The sequence below is a fragment of the Gasterosteus aculeatus genome, chromosome 7 (assembly GCF_964276395.1).
Source record: "Gasterosteus aculeatus chromosome 7, fGasAcu3.hap1.1, whole genome shotgun sequence".
Classification (NCBI taxonomy): Eukaryota; Metazoa; Chordata; class Actinopteri; order Perciformes; family Gasterosteidae; genus Gasterosteus; species Gasterosteus aculeatus.
Window position 1 is genome coordinate 17697529 of NC_135694.1, and position 19087 is coordinate 17716615.

General features: G+C 40.6%; 3 protein-coding genes across 9 annotated transcripts; 2 read left to right on the top strand and 1 right to left on the bottom strand.

Moving 5' to 3' along the window:
* Positions 1 to 1009: 1009 nt before the first annotated feature.
* On the top strand, positions 1010 to 7833 carry nherf4b (NHERF family PDZ scaffold protein 4b). 7 transcript variants are annotated; one of them, XM_078106133.1, is made up of 10 exons: positions 1028 to 1106; positions 1588 to 1707; positions 3546 to 3579; positions 4312 to 4376; positions 4458 to 4669; positions 4751 to 4955; positions 5041 to 5177; positions 5311 to 5515; positions 5601 to 5797; positions 5902 to 7833. In XM_078106133.1, exons 4-10 carry the CDS (start codon positions 4355 to 4357, stop codon positions 6058 to 6060), a joined length of 1137 nt encoding a protein of 378 aa, XP_077962259.1. In that variant the 5' UTR covers positions 1028 to 1106; positions 1588 to 1707; positions 3546 to 3579; positions 4312 to 4354; the 3' UTR covers positions 6061 to 7833. The 7 variants fall into 7 exon arrangements, with proteins under 7 accessions (XP_077962254.1, XP_077962259.1, XP_077962255.1 ...); XM_078106131.1 differs by lacking the exon at positions 1028 to 1106 and adding an exon at positions 2207 to 2283 and having other exon boundaries at positions 1646 to 1707; positions 3546 to 3573; XM_078106128.1 differs by having other exon boundaries at positions 1010 to 1106; positions 3546 to 3573; positions 4312 to 4669.
* A 173-nt stretch (positions 7834 to 8006) lies between these two features.
* Positions 8007 to 9980, top strand: atp5l (ATP synthase, H+ transporting, mitochondrial F0 complex, subunit g). The gene is made up of 3 exons (XM_040181853.2): positions 8007 to 8183; positions 8599 to 8759; positions 9780 to 9980. Exons 1-3 carry the CDS (start codon positions 8132 to 8134, stop codon positions 9876 to 9878), a joined length of 312 nt encoding a protein of 103 aa, XP_040037787.1. The 5' UTR covers positions 8007 to 8131; the 3' UTR covers positions 9879 to 9980.
* A 459-nt stretch (positions 9981 to 10439) lies between these two features.
* Positions 10440 to 16008, bottom strand: ftr82 (finTRIM family, member 82). The gene is made up of 7 exons (XM_040181850.2): positions 14848 to 16008; positions 13560 to 13655; positions 13234 to 13467; positions 12673 to 12832; positions 12517 to 12573; positions 12250 to 12318; positions 10440 to 12152 (listed from the first exon to the last, which is right to left on the bottom strand). The coding sequence occupies exons 1-7, from the start codon at positions 15430 to 15432 to the stop codon at positions 11632 to 11634; spliced, it is 1722 nt and encodes a 573-aa protein (XP_040037784.1). The 5' UTR covers positions 15433 to 16008; the 3' UTR covers positions 10440 to 11631.
* Between the last annotated feature and the right edge of the window lie 3079 nt (positions 16009 to 19087).

The window sequence follows — 19087 nt, forward strand, 5'->3', positions numbered from 1 at the left end:
TCAAATTGTTGTCCCATTTATATTTAAATTGAGACTCAACCACCTACCAGTTGACGTCAATTAAGTCACTAGGGCTTGAGGGCTGAGTGGTTTAGGGCAGTGGTCCCCAAACTTTTTTACCTCACGGACCGTTTCCATGTCAGACAATTTTCGCGGACCGGTCGAGAAGGTCCGACGGAAATTCGCTGGTGGGCGAAACTGCCGTGCACGTGCACGGTAAGAGGACAATTGTAAAAGTGAAGAAAGACGCCTGGTGACGCGTGGGGAATATGTCAGAGGGACGAGCGCATATAATTAGTGGAAAAGCCGGTCAATTTTCAAAATTAAACATTTTTCAGAAAAAAAAAAATCTTTCTGTGGTGCAGCGTGGTACCAAATGGCCCACGGACCGGTAGCGGTCCGCGGCCCGGTGGTTGGGGACCACTGGTTTAGGGGACACCAGGGTTGGACCTTCCTACAACCTACAATGGCCTTCAGGTTTAAAAAAGGCTATTTAGCACTCTTTTTCAATTCTGAAAGCTGGAGCTCAAATAGACTGAAAGCTGAAATCAATATCAAAAATCTTTAAGACCCGAGGACCTGTATGTGTGTGAGAGAGAGACAGAGAGAGGGAGACAGAGAGAGAGAGAGAGAGAGAGTCACACACACACACACACACACACACACACACACACACAATACATACACTTTAAACACATCTAAAGATTTAAATCTGGGAATCGTTTAAACAGAGAGAGGTTCCACAAAAAACTCAAAAGTGATTGAGTCACTTCTAATCAACTGATGAGAATCACCTTTGTCTGAAAGTGCAGAGTCACTGTTGGTCACAGAGAAGTTGCCCAGTAGGACACACAGTAGACCGACACAAAAACTGTAAGTTGTATTAATTTATCAAAACTTCATTTTGGGAATCCCAAGACTGTCCCAAAGTAGACATATAATTAGTGTGAATAAATGAAAAATGACATTGCAGTTTTAAAAGTGTCCACATTTCTTTGTTTTTATCAAGGCCTGACGAGGTGAAATGACATTAAAGTCAATGAGAAAGCGAAGAGGGTCGTTTGGTGCTTTCAACTAAATAATATCTACATGCTTGTTGATGAAAGGTGAGATCAACACGTCCAGTTCAGCGCAAAAACTATTAAATGCTTACTGTCTTTTAATCTTAATCTTAAAAAGTTCTCACAATAATCTTAAAAGATCTCAGTCTGAGTGTTGAATGACTTCCTGGAAACCTGTGAAGTGAAATAGATATAAAGTATAATGTTACAATTTCTCTTCATTTCTTAGTCATGCTCATCTGTATCACTCCTGTTATTGTTCTTGGCTTGTTGGTGTATTTGTGCAACATGTCACGGAGCTTTGGTCTTGACACCGACACACAGTCCTGATGTAAATCTCATGGGAACGGGGGAAGGATGTATTTCGCACAGTTCTACATTTTTACAGAGCAACAAGAAGAGAAGAGTTATTTCATTTGTTTTGTACCGCTAGTCCACAGTGCAATGCAAATCACACCGTACGTATAAATGTGTATCCGCTCAATATTTCCCAAAAGATTAAACATTAAGCCTGCTGTCCTTCAAGGGGAGGAGTTTCTCTGTGATCAAAACAAATGCTTGGTCATACAGCACGCTTCTGTTCCATCCCTCTCTGTGTGGGAGACAGCTGAACAGATGGGAAAGACACACAAGAGATCAAGTGCAGGTAATATATGTAAAACTTTACTAATATTTTTTTTCCTGCTTTCAAATATGAGCCGTCTCACCCATCTTCTCCCTTCTGTACCTACATTTCCTCCTGCTTTTATGATTTTACCTAGTTTTTCTCATGCTTGTGCTACCATGGTTTTGTACAGTGTTACATTTAGTAAAACAGAGATTGCCGTGAAACCTGACGAAATATAGATTCTATCCAAAACTCGTTGAGGAATTTCCATCTATCCACTTCTAATTGTGATCATCAATAACAACTCAAAACTCTTATCTCATCGAGCTTCAGCAGCTTGTCTTTGTGTTTCATATAGAGGGCAACTAATGCGGTAGGATATTAGAAAAGTAGGTTTATGGTAGGGAAAAGCAAACAGTGACTCATTTTCTGCATTAGCTGCCTGTGGCTTAAGCCATTTAGCTACTTTGAGGTTGTGTGAGAGAATGAATTCTTCTGGGAGCAAGGAGTTACTAATTGTGTTACTTTATGATGAAAGTTTGTTTTTAGGTTACACCGTGTCCGCGCCACAAGGACTCTGTGTTACTGACACGATGAACCAAATAGATAAGCAGGGTGAGGACGGTGTCTGTTCACTGCGTAAGCTATTCTCCTGCTAACAGCCACTATAGAGAGATAAGAAAGCATAACCAAATTCAAATCCTGCTAGGGGTGTTTTCTTTAAGACAGGAAAGGTCGACCAGCATTACAATATAGATGTGAATGTTAGAATGATCATTAGCAGTGAAACCCGGCCTCGAGGTGGAGGCAGCTGCTTGTTGACTTCCCTGTTATCCAGATCTAGAGGCAAAGTTGCTTCAACGATCCTCTGTCTCCTGCTTCTGTTTAGGTACACAAGATATGCTTCAATAAGTTCATCGTCAACATTTTCTACATGATGTTATGATAAATTTGTCAACGTATTTGTATTCTGTGACTGAAACAGTCAGAGTGGAGCTATGAATCTCTATATTTGCAGCTGGAGAATAGCAGACATTTTGTTATTCTCATTAAGTACCAATGTTGTATTAATATGGTGTTTTTATAAGGGCATTAAAAGAGTTAATAGTAATCTATGGTTAATTTAACATAATCCGACTGAGACATTGTCTGTGTAAATAGAGTAGATATTTACACAAAGCCCCAAAATGGATCCTAGCGGCACATAACCTGGATTTTAGAAAAGAAGGAAGGAAATTGAATGATGAATTAATTGAATTCATTGTTCAATAAATGTGCCAGTCATATAATTTTATCTTTTAAACCCATAAAGTCATAAAAATATTATTTTTATGGGATCAAGTATATTTTCTCTGACAAAGTAATTTATTCTAAAATACCCTGAAATGTCATGTATATTCATTAATAATGATCTGATACAACAATCCACTTATGTAAAAATACTCACTATAGGACTTTTCAAGTTTGGATTGTTCTATTCCTCACATATTCATTGGGCAAATGCAATGTTATGGTTATATATATCCATTGATTCCCTCTCCTAAGAGAGAGGCCAAAGACTAAAGATGATTGCATGAAGTCAACCACGGATTTATGGCCTCTGACAGTTAAAGTCAGCAGCTGTGTCATCCAAGACTCAAACGTCAAATCTTAGCGTTGAGCTGATGCCTCACAGTTTAGAAGACAGAGGCAGAGGTTCACAGAGCTGTGAGTTGCAATGAGATTAATATACCATCGAAACCGTCATTGGTAATTGATGATCATGTCTGAAACGTTATTCTAAATTTGCAAAGCTTTGATCTGGAGTGTGTGAGTAGTAATATTCTGGTTTATGAATGTGTGAATATTGAATTGAATTTGATTTCTGTTTTTACAAGGTTTGGTGGAAAACACAGAGTTGACAGAGTAAGTGTGCGTATCTTGTAATGTTTGCTCAAATGTTTATACATTTTGAAGTGCTGTCTTTACTTCAGTGTCAGTCCAAACTTAAGCGTGGACACGATATTGCTGCTGAAGAATAATGTTAAGATAACTGGGTCGAGTTGGGCATTTATCCTGAAAGACAGAATAACACATTCAAGTGTATAACACAACATACAGCTTGTCGGGAATTTTGGATGACTTTTAGAACATGGTAATCTTTAAGACCCAAGATAAAGCCTGATGTTCACAGATTAGCGCTGTCGTTGTAGTGATAACAGGTGAGGCTGTGCATCTAATATGCACGTTAAGTGTCATTTATCAGGAATCAGGAAACATTTATTGCCAAATAATGTCAGACATACAAGGAATTTGTCTTGGCGGTTGGTGCGTGACAGTAGATAGTGTAACAATAGACAACAAGACAGCAGTGCACAAGTAATAAAATAAAGTAAAATGAAAATGTATTTGTATAAAAAAAAATGTATTTGTATAAAAAAATGTATTTGTATAAAAAATGTATTTGTAATACAAAATGTATTTGTAAGTGATGCCATTGACTGAAATTTAGAAGCAAAACTGTGGCATTTTTAGACATTTCTATGCTGAGACTTTAGTCATGAACAAAAGGAAAATGGTTTATTCATCACATTTAATAGTCATTTAATATTAGTCACAATCACTTAAACCTATATCAAAGGTTTCTAAATTCTCCTTTTGCAGTAAATTTACATTTAATCCTAAAGAGGGAATAGACAACCCAGTGATGGTCACCACAGAAGACACAGGTAGGCACATTTTAAAATATCTTGTGTGTACCAAAGCTTTGCTCTGCTCTGACAGCATCTCTCTGCCTGCACCTTGCTTAGACTCCGTGCGGACACTCAGCCCGCGTCTGTGTGTTCTTAAACGAGCGGAGGGGGGGTCCTATGGCTTCCGTCTGCGGGTGGAGAGGGGACTCCAGGGTCACATAATCAGAAAAGTAGTGGCAGGAGGGGCGGCGGGGTGCAGTGGCCTTCAAGATGGAGACAGACTTCTGGAAGTCAACAACTGCTATGTTGACGATGTCTCTCACCCTGAGGTAAGATAAGGTTCCTTCATTATCAAAGTAGCAGAAGGACTGATTATAACTGAAGGCTGTTTCTCTATTTGAATTAATCAGGTGGCCAGAAAAATAATGTTAAGTGGACAGCAGCTATGTTTATTGGTGTTGGATGGGGAGCAGTATGAGCATGCTTTGTCCCGAGGTCACGACCTCCGAGGTCTGAGCAGAGCTCACAAGGGTGAGGGTTGTAAACCGCCCAGACTCTGCCACATCACCAAGGATCCCACCTCAGGCCTCGGCATCACCTTCACACCCGTGGAAGGTAACAACAAGTCCAAGGTTTGAGATTAGATGTCCAACAGAAGGGCGAGTGTTACTCAGTGGCTTCTCTTGTTTGTGCTCTGCAGGAGAGAAAGGCCGATTCTCTGTCACTCTGTTCCCGGGAGGTGCAGCTGAAAAGGCAGGAGTGTGTAAGGGAGATCAACTGGTGTGGATGAACGGAGCAACAGTGTCTGACCTCACGCACTCTGCACTCAGCAGGATGGTACAAAGTCAGCCTTTTTTCATAATCAAGAAAGAAAAAAAGTTTGTTTTAATGTCATCCTTATTAATCATTCCAAGATAAAAGTCACCACGACCAGCCTTGACAAGCAACCACCAATAACATTCTGCTGTAGATGAAAAAAGGTGGTGAGCACATCACCATCTTAGTGATCGACGGCGAGAGTGAGAAGAACTACACGCGACAGAAGATGCCCATCCTGCCCACCATGGCCGTTCCACATAACCTGCCTGACAGGGCCAGAAAGCTGCAGCTGGTCTCCGGGCCTGATGGATACGGCTTCCTCCTTCGACTGGAGAAGAAGCCAACAGGACGCACATGTGAGCGGACAAAAATCGTGCAGAGACTCAAACACCGGCATTCCAGACTTCCCCTAAATTGTGTATTTTTATTTTAAATCTTTAGTTCACGTGCTGCGTCAGATTGAAAGTGGGAGCTCAGCAAAGATGGCCGGGATGCAGGAAGGAGAGCTGCTGCTCGAGGTCAACGGGGAGCCAGTGGAGCCACTTACGCATGAGGAGATTGTGGACAGAGTGAGGCTGAGCGGACACCAGGTCTCCCTAACGACCATCACTCTCAAGGGGATGGACTTCTACACCCAGGTGGGCATCGCATCCCAGATAGGTTTTTCTTTCGAAAAATATATGAATTCCAATGATCAAGCAGGAATTAAAATCCGGATAAATTTATTTGCTTTATCTTGCAGCTGGGCCTGTCACCTCTTTTCTTCAGTGAGGATGGTGCTGCGAGTGAAAAGGAGAGCAGCGTATCAGCCTCTGCAGCAGAGCAGTCGACACAAAAGGAAGTGGATGTTGTTTCTCAGCAGGAGGAAAACATGGAAGACTATGAAGTATCATATTTGTGAGCGTCAGACATTTTGAAGAAATTCAACTCATGTCTACTGAAGACATCTCCAACTGAATGGAACAAGGAAAACTAGCCTGTTATTATTAATATGTATGTCAAGATTGCCTCAATCAGTTCTATCAGAAACAAAAATGAAACAAATTAAATAAGAAATTAAACTGCAATGGTGTAAGTTGAAATAAATCATGTATTTTGGTACTATTATCCATTGAGTGAGTTGAAACGTTGGGCAACAACTGCGTTTGATCTCAGTCTAATGAAATCCAAGACACATATAAGGCTCAACGTAACAAAGGACCACAATTAATACTATATTTATTACTGTACAAATATAAATAAAAAACAGTTGGTCCGTGCGATTGGAAATACATTTGTAAATCAAAAAAGCTGTACTTTAAACGATTTAAACGATGTAAAAATAACAGTAAATTACTGCCCGACTGGAGCTACTGTTATTTATTTTTTACAGTATCTTACAGTATACTTTAATACGGTGGTATTTAATAAGGCTACTGTTTATTTGCAAAGGGCAATACAACTTGCTATACTTGCTAACATTTTATTTTATTTAAGACAAGACAAATTAATTACTCAATTATTTAAGTTAAATACATGTCCGAAAGTAAACAAGGACATTTGTATTACATATCAAAAGTTTACTGCCTGTTTAGATGAATTAAAATACAATCATAGAATCTCATAAAGTCTTATGCTGAAGGATATTACTTTTTGATTGCATGAAATCAACATGGATGAAACAATAAAGAGGGAGGACACCTTGAAAAAGGCCTCAATGCAGCGTCTTGCTGGTGCCGTCAATCCCTAAATGGGAATCCAGCTCAAGAGAAGAGTTGTGTTATGACATCCAGGGTAAACACATTTAAGAAGCATGTGGTGCCCCACATATAATAAGATGCTACTCAATATCATTTTGCTTTAACTAGTTGAATCTCTGTCTTTAACAAACATTTTCGTCTTGATTTGGATAGAAGAACTTACATGTAGAAAAACAAAAGAACTTGTGAAATATTTAAAAAATGTATGTTTTTTTAGCTCCTCTAGTAATGTTCCAGAGATGATGCACGTGAGTTAATGTTATGGCAATTGTGTTGCCAGCTGTTTTTGAAGGGCCAATTAAGTTCTAGCTAGCTATCATTTCAGAGTTTGGGCCGCCAATATTGGCGACCAAACAGACCAAAGGAATCATTATCTGAGATGTTAATGGTTTAATAAGCATGAACACAAAACAATACTGCAGACATAGATGGCTGATAAGCGTAAAAATATTGGCCATTTGGCTGATCTTCACGACGCTGTGCTCAGAATAATGATTTGAAGGTGTGAGGTCCAGAGTGACATTCAGAAGCACTCGGTTATGTCTTTTTATTCATAAATGCGTATTATAGACAATGAGCAGACTGACTAATAAAAGTATTCTATTTGTAGGTTGACACATCAACCTACTCAAGCTGTACTTGTGTAGAGAACAATGTAACATTATCCAGTACTTCACAGAAAATATTGTATCATGCTTTTAAATTAAAGTAGTCTGCTGGTATGGTTAACTTATCTATATGTGGGATGAATTATATTAATGAATAGGAAAAACAATGTTGTGCAACATTTTATTTGTGTTTGTGAAGCATATCTCACATCTTCTTGGTTAATCAGCAAAACCTATAACTGTGATGCCTATTTAAATAAAATCTGTATTTAAATGTCTCTTATTAACAGTAATCTATTAAAATAAATATGGGAATTATGGAAAAAAGTACAGTTTATTTCTCCCTATTAGTGGACATATTGTAAATATTTGACGTTAGCTTAACTCTAAGTAACTAATTTATAAAGTAAAACCATACAAAGTGGAAAATCATATACTAAAATTCTGGAAACATTCAAATATAACTTACAAACCAATTATTTATAATGTGACCCGTAATACAGCGGAGCAGTATTTTTCTGTACAGGCAGTTGTGCGGTGCGAGTCACGGGTCCTTCGTGTGGAGGTGACATTCATTCGGCTAGCAGAAGGCGGAGGTACACATAGCATCGACAAACGTTTCAACATGGCACAGGCAGTGCAAAAACTGGTCGCTAAAGTACCTTCCCTCCTCGGCGGTAAGTTAATTTCTGGTGTTATTAATGTCAGCTAGAATTGAATAACGAGGACTAAACCGGAGGCGTTATAATGTTTATGCACAGAACATTAAGCTAACGTTAACATTAGTTAGCTAGGCCGAGGCTGTCAGTTGCAGACTCAGTCGTGAATGAACGGATTATAACTTTAGCTAACGTTATCAATAATTAAATAAAACACAAACACTTAATTGAGTTTTAATGTTACTTTCATTTTTGTCTTTCCAAATTGTTTCAGCTAGCTAGCACGCGAGATTTGTGTTTGCAACCATTAAGCATAAGCCAAGTAACGTTGGCTAAGTGGCTAAAGCTACCAATCAACATGCTATGATCTCTGTAGCTCACAGCTAACCGTAGCCGCAGCAGACTCGTAACCTCAGTATTGCCTCTCCTCTAGCTGCTGTCACCTATTCAAAACCTCGCCTGGCGACCTTCTGGTACTATGCCCGGGTTGAACTTGTGCCACCTTCCCCTGCCGAGATCCCCAAGGCCATCGAAGGGGCCTCAAGCCTCATCAAGTCTTTCCAGTCAGGACGTCTCGGTCAAATCACAGTGAAGGTGCGTCTGTTATTGTCGGGCAGACCTTGGTGTTCGTATGTGTTAAGAAACACGTCTGCAGTTATTCGTAAAAATTGGGACACTTTGTGATGAAAAAGTGTATGTTATTGAAGTCTATAACTTTTAAATTCACTAGAAAGCATAATGCAAGTATGTGTCCCCGTGGGACACTGTAGCTCGTTGAAGGCGTAGCAGTATCCGTTTTGTTGACCAAGTAATTTTAAGATTTGACAAAAAGCTCACTTTAATAAATAACTTAAAATGTATTAATTTCTTGCAGACTTCAGCCAAGCAAATTGTTGGCAAAACATTCTACAACAGAGCACTTTCAAATGACAATTTATTTAAATAAACATTGAATTACTTTTTTTTGTTCTTGCTGAAACAAAAAAAGCATCATTAGATCATATATAATGTTAATAATAATAATAATGAAGCAGCATAACTTGCTAAAAATCAACTGCAAATAAGAAGTTGGCTTGTACTTGATACAAAGCTTCCAATTTTTCTTTCAGTGGTCATTTAGGCAGACAACAATACTTGTGGTCGTACACAATGGACCTAGTCTTGTACCTGAGTAGGAGCTATCATCTTTATTTAGTGATGAAGACAATTGTGTAATTTCTGTCATTTGTAGAACTCTAATGGCCCACACTGACTCATTTATTGATACAACGAATTTGTTCATTTATAAATAATTAAGACCTAATATCACGTTTTGACAAGCAAGTGTTTTTTTTGAACTGCTCTCTGCTGTCGGTGTGCTGCAGGTCTGCGGAGTCCCTCAGCTTTTAAATCCAGATTAAGAATTGTGGAATACTACACTGCAACCGTGTTATTTTTTTAACGTTGTCTCATCTTTTTAATGACTTCTTTTAATCAATGTTCTTAACTGTTTTTAATCTTGCTTTATTTTTGGGTGTTCTTTTGTGAATCACTTTGAATTGCCTTGTGGTAATATCACATTTATTTGATACATTTCTTTGAGAAAATCTAATCCAATGTTTTGTTTCCTCACAGGATGCTGTAAGGAATGGACTGGTGGCCACTGAAGTGTTGATGTGGTTTTACATTGGAGAGTGCATCGGCAAAGGAGGCATCGTTGGCTATGATGTCTGAAATTTGGACTGCCATGCTTCTTATTTTTCATTTGAGCGTTGTATGCTCAACTTCCTGCAACAATCCTGGGAACCAATAAACCGATGTCTATTGTTAAAACAATTGTGTTGCAATTTCTTTTTTCTTTTTTTAACAATACGTGCATGTATTTAACAAATATGTTTGTTTGTATTCAGTCTGGTACTCCTTGTTCTCAGACATTTTGACACCACATGAGGAAATGCTTAGGTTTGAAATAAACTGTCTTTCTATTGTGGGTGCTACTTGCTCACTGTAGGACAATGAAGAGGTTGTTACTGGTTATGCTAACGTGTACTTTTCCCACTTGTAAAATTGTGGGGAAATGAAGGCTTTTACCATTGGATGAACTCAAATGTGTCACTACCCCAAATGGGTTTTACTTTATGTAGCAGTATGCATGTTGAAAACAACGTGCATACTGCTCCATAAAGTGAAAAATCACACCCCATCTCTGGGGCAGCTACTTGTGCTTATCTTGAACATGCTTGTCTACTAAAAATCAATGTAGATCTTTACATTTGTATATAAATATGCATGAGCTGGTTTTTTATATGATTTATTGTAATACAGTAGTGATGTCCCATTGTCATTTTCGAAAGCCTAAATGTCCCCATTTTTTAACAAGTTTTTGCTGTTGTATAAAGCACATTTGACCATATGCAGTCACATGACGCTTGACTAACTTGATCCAGTTAATGATTATACCCACCGTAACAGTGGTCATTACAGTTCAGTTCCCGTTTTCAAGCAACAGAGGGAGCCGTTGGTATCAGCAATGTTCAGGAGTGCTGTGATGTTTCTGAGCCGGTGGCCTGTTAATTTGTTCTTTAACATACCAGTTAAATACTTGAAACGGGCAAATTAAATCTGCCCTGATGCAGGTTGTGAAATTCCTTTGCACAGAAAAGAAAAGTAGACCTGACTTCTCATTTATATCCAAAAACATTTCTAATCTGTTAGACCATTAATTTCTCAATATAGATATGATACCATCTTGTCTTTATATATTCTTGGGTAGGAATAGATAAATATTGAGCACCAAAAATTAATTCATTTAGCTCTTTATTTAGAGCAACAATGAGTAATTATTCCAAAACAAGTCTTTTGTGGTATCAATTAAATTGTCCATTAAGTAAACATACAATAAATTAAACAAGGGTTAGTCTAAGTGAAAAAAACGTAATGACTCTCACCACTCCGATAATATCAAAAAATGACATGAATAAGTGAATTGATCATGAAATATTTCTCTGAATGTATTTAAACCATAATACTACAAATCCAGTTGCACCAAAGCAAATTTTACTATATTACTGTATTACTCATACAGGTAATAATTACAAGGGTGCAATATACTTAAATAGACGTATGCAATGCTGCCAACAATGGAATAAAATGTCCATCATGACCTCAAATCAAATCATCGCTTGTGATATGCTGCACCCTTAATGAAGTATTATGGGTACATCTAAAAATATGATACTGACATAACGTTATACACTAGTTCTGCTTATACTTTATGTTGTTCTTCTGTAATTGAGTAGTGATTATATTTCAAACATGTATCATGTGATGCGTACAGTAACAAAAACAAAGCCATATAACTTCAATGTGGTTTGGTACAGTCTGACAATATAGCAAAAATATATATATTCCAAAAGCACTGCGGTATATAACGAAAAACACATGGATGATAGGAAATTTCTAAATAAGAGCTGAAATATCAGGGGGTTCACTTGACATTGCAGATCTTGACTGAGGTTCCAACTCCGAAGCCTGGATAGAGGGGCTCGACGAATGTGGTCTCAAACCTGTGCAGGAGACTCATGGAGTTGCCTATGCTGTAGAATGCCAGCACGCCCGCAGCGTGGTCCAGGTACACGCCTATCCTGGGGGAGTGGGGCCCGCTGACGGCTTTGTCCACCCGGTTGTGCCAGGCGGAGTAGCCCGAGTCGGAGCAGAGCAGACTCCAGGATTTGTCGTTGTAGCCCAGCAGACACAGCGAGCCTTTGCCCTTCCGGCTGATGCTCCTGTAGGCCACCCCGATGGAGAACTCCCCACTCCACTCGATCTCCCAGTAGAAGCGGCCTCCGGACAGGGCCTCTCGACACAGCACCTGAGCAAAGCTGTCAAATCTCTCTGGGTTATCTCCGTAGGGCTGCAGGTCTCTGGTGCGGATCACTTTTCTGTCTTTGTCAGAGACGTACAGCTCCTTGTAGGCTGTGCTCGGGTCCAGTTTTAACTGGCAGAAGTCTGTGGAGCAAAGCCGATACATTTTCATAGGGTTTAATTAACAAGCAAATTGGGTTGGAGCTTAACGGTCTTCAGTTAAATATGCCCAGATACATACATTTCACAAAATCTGCTCGGGCCTTTGGCTCTGGATGAAAAGGGGGAGCGTTGTCCACCATGTCTTTGCCTGCAGATGAAGAAGCGCTACGTTAGGTCAGTGTGAACTGTATACACCCACACACATGCCTTTAATTCTTTGATGATGTGCTTTTAACTAAAGACTCACTGTGGTTTTCCTCCTACGGTTCCTTCTGACCAAATTATCAATCTCAAAAATAGTTAGACTGCTGCTGTCTTATGCTGCTATAGGAGTTACAGCACTCACCTCTGCTCCTTCTGTCCAATGTTCGACTTTCTGTGGTGTAAACTGGGACCTCATTCACTGTGACACAGAACACATTCATATTCAGCACGTTTTATGGTGTGTCTTTTTTTCTTCCCTAATGCAGAAGCGTTGTGTATTCGGCTGCTTAAGTCCCACCTGACTTGGAGATCTTCAGCAGCTCCTCTTTCCCAAACTCCTCCAGGCGGTCTTTGATCTCGGCCACAGCTTTCCTGACAGAGCCAAAAGAGAAGTCAGGGTTCACCGTCACTCTGGGTATGAAGCCGTCATCGGTGGGGGTGCACAGGTAGTTGAAGTTCTGATGGCAAAAGAAAAATACATTGTCACGACGAGGACAAGACTACATCGATGCGACCCGTCTGCGAACAATCACAGATGACCAAGTATATTTTTCACACATAGAATATGGTTTTAAAGTGCTTAAAACCATATTCTCTCCAGAGACGGATTCATATTAAAAGGTAGGTACATTTTTGTAATAAGTCATTAATTGCTTGTTTGGAAATGCTTACACCCAAAATTACACAAAGGACTCAATATGTCGTTTTGCTGTCATTGTAATCATGAACAATCAGGGAAAGAAGGGTGTAAGTCTTTTTAAAAGCCACACCCACACATGAAACACTTCAGCTTTGATACCAAGATCAGACCTCAAGCTGTATTTCTTCCTCCAGCAGTTGCTCCCAAGCTGTTACTTGCCTGCAGAAAGTGGATGTGGTCGTCAGTGCTGTAAAGCTGCTTGAGGCCAGACTCCTTTTTTTTCAGTTCATCTATCTCTTGTTCCAGCCGCTCGATCAAAGCCTCGGCCTGGTTGAAAGCAGCCTTCTCGTTGATGCCAATCAGCTTGGTCACCTCTGACCTCATCCTCTCAATGGAGCGGATCATCTCCTCGAACATCTTCTGGCTCTCCACCATGGCTCTTTGGGCCGAGTTCTGGACAGAGCACTCCAGGTGTCAGTGGTCCTGAAGACACCACTATACAGAACATTTTACAGCCACGTCTGTCTTCAGCATAGAATTCTTACCTTCAATGAATCCACAGCAGTCTTCAGCTCATCCAGTTCCTTCACCCTCTCCTGGCATTTTTGTTTAATCTCAGCTTGGGAGAGTCCCAGAAGTTTCTGCAGAATAAAAGACACATTACACACCCATCGCCCTCACTGTTTTGTTATGTGTGCACTGCCATACTGACTGTTTTAAAAAAAAGTAATATGCAGCAACGTTGAACATGTTTTAGCTGTTTTATTGTGTGAGATCTAAAGCCCCATATTTGTTGGTTTGGTAGAAAAACATTCTTTCTACCTGGGGAGGCCTTTCGGTATGTGCAATAAACCCCGCTCAAAGAAGCTTCTTAATGCCGCAGCTTTTATCTCGGGGGGAGATCGGGGTAAAAAAAAAAAATCTGTGCTGGAATTCTGATCACGTCAGGAATGTGACTTTTAAAGAGATGTTTTAAGGTGCACGCAGCACTGACATGCAGAATAGAGGGGTTTCTGATTCAGCTTTTGCTCGAGCCCACTAACCCATTCTTCAAGATAAGCTTGAGGAATGTGGGGAATCTACGGGGGTGAACGTGAGAACGGGGGGTGGGAGATGGAGTGAGACGTGTGAGACTCAGGTTGTTAATCTTTGGATGAGAGAAACCAGACTCCCAATGTTGTGAAGAAAACAGCGAGATGAATTATTACACCGGCATCATTTAGCCTGCATGGCTGCCATAAAAACACACCTCAATCACCCATGAGTAAAAACCTCTGAATTCGGCAGATTTACTGCAGTATCTGTTCAATTCTGAACAAGGGGATTGGTGAGTCATTTGAATGTGCATTGCCAAGGTTACACTGCCGTGATTGGTTGATTGGGAGTTGTTTGAAGGCCTTGACTTCCTGACATTCCAGTATCGTGACAGACTCCCACTCTCACGGCTGGGAACCAATGCCACAGAGGGAAGTCAAGGGACAGTTTCTGTGTATCTCTCCCACAGCTGGAACACCGCATTCCCTGAAAAGCAGCTTTCAGGGACGATAACTGAAAGACACTTCCCGCGCCCTCCCCGCAGCTAATCAAAGAGCTGCATTTGTTTTGCCGGCGAATGCCTGGCGGTTTTAGCTGATAGCATCGGGGTGATGGGACAAAGTACAACTGCCCGTCGGGGGCTGACTGAAAAAAATGATTTGCTTTAACTGAAAACACTAGTGTCTATATAAATAGAATGTATTAAGCAGTTCATCTGTGAAACTGTGTGGCCTGACACAAAGGCACACTTTTCTCTCTCTGAACAACTAACACAACAATGTATTAAAAGGATGTTACCTGTTTCTCTCCCCTCTCTGCATCAGCAGAGACAATGTCATGGCCCCTGTGTTCACTGACTGTGCAGATAGCACAGATACACATCTGGTCTGTGCGACAGAAGAGCTCCAGGGACTTCTGGTGCTGCGGGCAGATCTTCCTGTCCAGGTTTCCCAGCTCGTCCACCAGCTTGTGCCGCTTGAAAGTAGCCGACTCGTAGTGTGGCTTCAGGTGCTTCTCGCAGTAGGAGGCCAGACAGTTAAGACAGGACTTCACAGCCTTTAATTTCTTCCCGGAGCAGAAGTCACAGGGGACGTCGTTCTGTCCGGCGTAGATGTTCCCCTGGGACGTGTTGAGGTTGAGGCCGCTCTTCCTTATCTTCTCAGCCACCATGTTCAGGGTGGCGTTGGGCCGCAGCACGGGCCTCTGGGTAAATGTGATTTTACACTGAGGGCAAATGTAAATCCCCGTGTAGTCAGCCTCATTCCAGTAGCCACTGATGCAGTCCATACAGAAGCTGTGGCCACAGGGGATAGCCACGGGGTCCTTCAGCAGGTTCACACACAGGGAACAGCTGAAATAATCTGGAGACGTGTGGTCGGCCATCGCGATAGGCTCCAAAAAAGAGTCAGGGCTGCAGCAACAAATGGAGAGTGCCAAGGCGCAGGTTCAGATTCCGTCGAATGAGCCCAGGGTCCCGCCCTCAAGAGTGTGGTGCCGCCTGCCAGAGACAGGACCTACTTGTATTTCTGAATTCCAGAGGTTATTGATTGAAAGCAGACAAGGTCCTCCCCCTGTGCTGTGAGTAGCTCGAGCCCTGCCCAGTTTAGATAAGCAGGTTAAGCAAGCACGGGGGAGAGAGAGAGAGAGAGAGAGAGAGAGAGAGAGAGAACCCAAGACACCTTTGGACACTTTCGATCACTTTAGTATATCTGTTTGCCTGTGCACTTTATCTTTTTATTTTTTATATCCTTTATATTCTATTGTTAATTTAATTGTACATTATTCTCCTTTATTCCATGTATGCACCACCCAACATGAATCCACATACGTACAACATAGCTGGCTAATAACTGTTTCTGATTCTGATTCTGAGAGAGAGAAAGACTAAAAATGAATGAAATAATGAGTGTCGACTAATATGCAGAAAGAAAGGGAAAGAAAAGAGCTTCCCTTTTCCTCACAGTTTCCTTTATTCCCTCATTTCTCATGTGGCTCATCTGCGGGGGAGGTGTGCGCACAGTTCTCAGCAGCTGTATTTCCTCCTATTGTTGTTGGACAGAATCGCCATTGTCTTAAACCGGTTGTAGTCCGACAAACACAAGATGAAGCCTGTTGGAATTCCAGGGACCACCCTGTGAACAAACAGAGACACTGAGCTCAAAGCAGAGTTTTGAAGTAACTTTCAAACATCTATTGCTGCTCCTTTTCGTCACCACATAACCTGTTCAAAGTTGAACCTGCTTCAGGCCACTCGTCACGGGTTGCAGTATTGACAATGTGTCCAGTCAGACCGGTCTGCCTACGTTTACTATGTTGACTGTAGATGTGTGGATGTTTGAGCGGCCGAAAGGAAATATTGAGACACCCAAAGGAAACACACGTGCACAAGCGCGTGTGCTCGTACAGGACATTCCTGTCAGGTCCAGGTGTGGTGTTGCAATGCCTGTCCCACATATTTGAGTTCAGGCTTAATCAGAAGTTATGTTATTGTTTTTAATTCTTGAAATACCCCTCTCAAGCGTACGCAGTGAAACTAGTGGAAACCCTGACTCACTGTCCATCAATAAAAGTCTGCATTTCAATAAGACCTACTGGTTTCTTCCAATACCTTTGTTGTTTGTTCAAGAGCCAGTACTATGAAGGAATATGTACGTTTTATTTAAGCAGAGACATTTCCTTCCTGATGCAGAATGCTAAGGCAATAGAAAATTTAATTAAATGTTGCAAGAAGTACATTGGCTGCACCTTCATTTCATATCTTGCATTACCTCATACACTCGGCAGTTTCACCTCTCCATACTTAAGATAAGCCAGTTTTTCCTTCCTTCCACCAGAGTTAGAGGAGCGCTCTCTGCTTACAAATTAACTACCTGATAGTAGTGAGAGCTGTTGTCATGGTAATGAGGGTAAGGATTTATTGCTCTGATTTACTATGGAGATTCTAACTCTTGATAGAGAAGTGACACCTATACAGTGTACATATTGGTGAAAGTAAAGTACGGAAAACTTTATGTTACAAGACACTTTAATGAGACTTCTCTAACATACACTGGCTTCTCCAACAGAGTTGTATGTCTGTTCTTTAAAGAAGCAGACAGAAACTCTACAGTAATTCGAAGCTCAGCCCAACTCCAGTTCTAGGCGAGAGGTCAACCCACTTCTGAAGGAAAAGTGCATGAACACAAATGAAAATTTGATTAAAGGAAACAAGAATCCAAGTGACTGAGCGCCAGTTATATAAACAGGAAGAGAATATAATCGGAATGTGTTTGGAAAAAACTTTGCTGATACTGGTGGACACACAAAAGGGAATAGTGGTGAAACAGACCGAATGTGAATGGAAAGGCTGCACAGTAAGCATTTCCGACACCACACCGGCAACCAGGAGCAAAAAGCAGCACACAGTGAGGGCTTATCGTGGTCGCATTCATACGAGTATGTCATAAAAACCTGGACTGAACGCTAGAATTGCAGCCCCATATAAAGGTGTCACGCTAAGAAGCAGATTTGATTTGATTTGCATAAAATGCAAAAGTAGTGTGAATGAATTTGCAAAAATACAACAGTGAATAGATATTTGTTTAGTCTAAAAACATGGCAGTGTGTCTGGCACAATACGGATTATATGTAAGGAATTCAGCCAAATTGAAATCCTTTTTGCTCTTAACTTATATGAAACCAAAACTTGGGCAAATAATGTTGTCCGTAGGTTGGGAGCTATATGAACTATAACTATTGAGTGGCTCAAATAGCAAGGTGAAGCTTAATAAGTGTGGAAGCAAAATCCATATCGTGGCGAAAAAAAACGGTCAAAGGGCCGACGTAAGTAGGTAAAAAAAACACAAAAAAAACAAAACAGAACCCCTTAAAAAGAAAGAAATTCTATTTGAAGTGGGTTTCCGTTTACAGACCTGTTGAAGTGTCATGTTAAATCCTTCTGGCCTAGTTTGCAATCAGATGAGAACGGGAGTCATAGTGACTCAACCCTTTCCTCTGCTTGTTTTTTGCCTTAGAAATAAGACTTACATCAAATGACTTGCAATCAATATTACATGTGAGTGTTAACTTTAACTGTGAGAAATACACGTCATTGTATAAATTGTAATATAAGGAATTCGTGCACACGTGTAACATCACTTAGATCAACATCTTAAGGTCTTTTGACGATTAAATATGATTCTTTTAAATAAATTCCCAACATGTTTTTGAAGAAAAAGATAGGCATATAACTAGAGAAAAATTTTAATATATATTTATCTGCATGAGAGCTCATTGCCGTTAATCTATCAACATAGTGTTGTTTAGTGCAGAGCATGACCCCAGTCACAGAATCTTCTTTTGGACAAATAAGACGCTACATTTAGGATCGCATATCAACTGTAGTTACTGTTGTTGACGGACAACAGACCCTATAATGTCTGGCACTCATCTTGGGTCTTGCTGGCTCCAGCACAATGGAATCTTTGAAGCAGGCTCTCTCGGCCCTCCTGTTATCTGGGCTATCAAGTGTAGTTGCATTCCTGTCGCCATTTCGATTGCCCTGAAACTCCATTTTGGCTGGGAGGCGTGTTCGCTACGATGGAAGGTTCTGAGCTCAGATGAAGCAACATCCTTAGTTGGTTTCGAGGTGCACATTTTCTTACTTGAGATAGAAATAATTGAAATTATACTTTCAGTGTTGACTTACAGAAACTGTAGCAGTCCAATTAAACGACAGAGAGAGTCAGTAGCAATGAAATGCAAAGTGTTAATCATTAACTGGTCACAGGTGAGGTGAAGGTCAGGTAAGTCTCTGAGGCTCCAGAATTGAACAGGGGTCTACAAAGGGGTTCATTTGGCCGCACATCACAATAGTAGGAGTCGTTGTCAATGCGGCTTGTGGCGGGACAGTTGTAGTTGTATAATTTTTTGACAACGTAAGGAAATAATCTCTTGAGGTCAGTTTGTACATACCAGAAGGAAACAGTCTCCCTTGAGACAATCGCTAACACTCAGCAATGAGACTGTACTGAACTGTAAAGGGTTTCTTTACGCTACG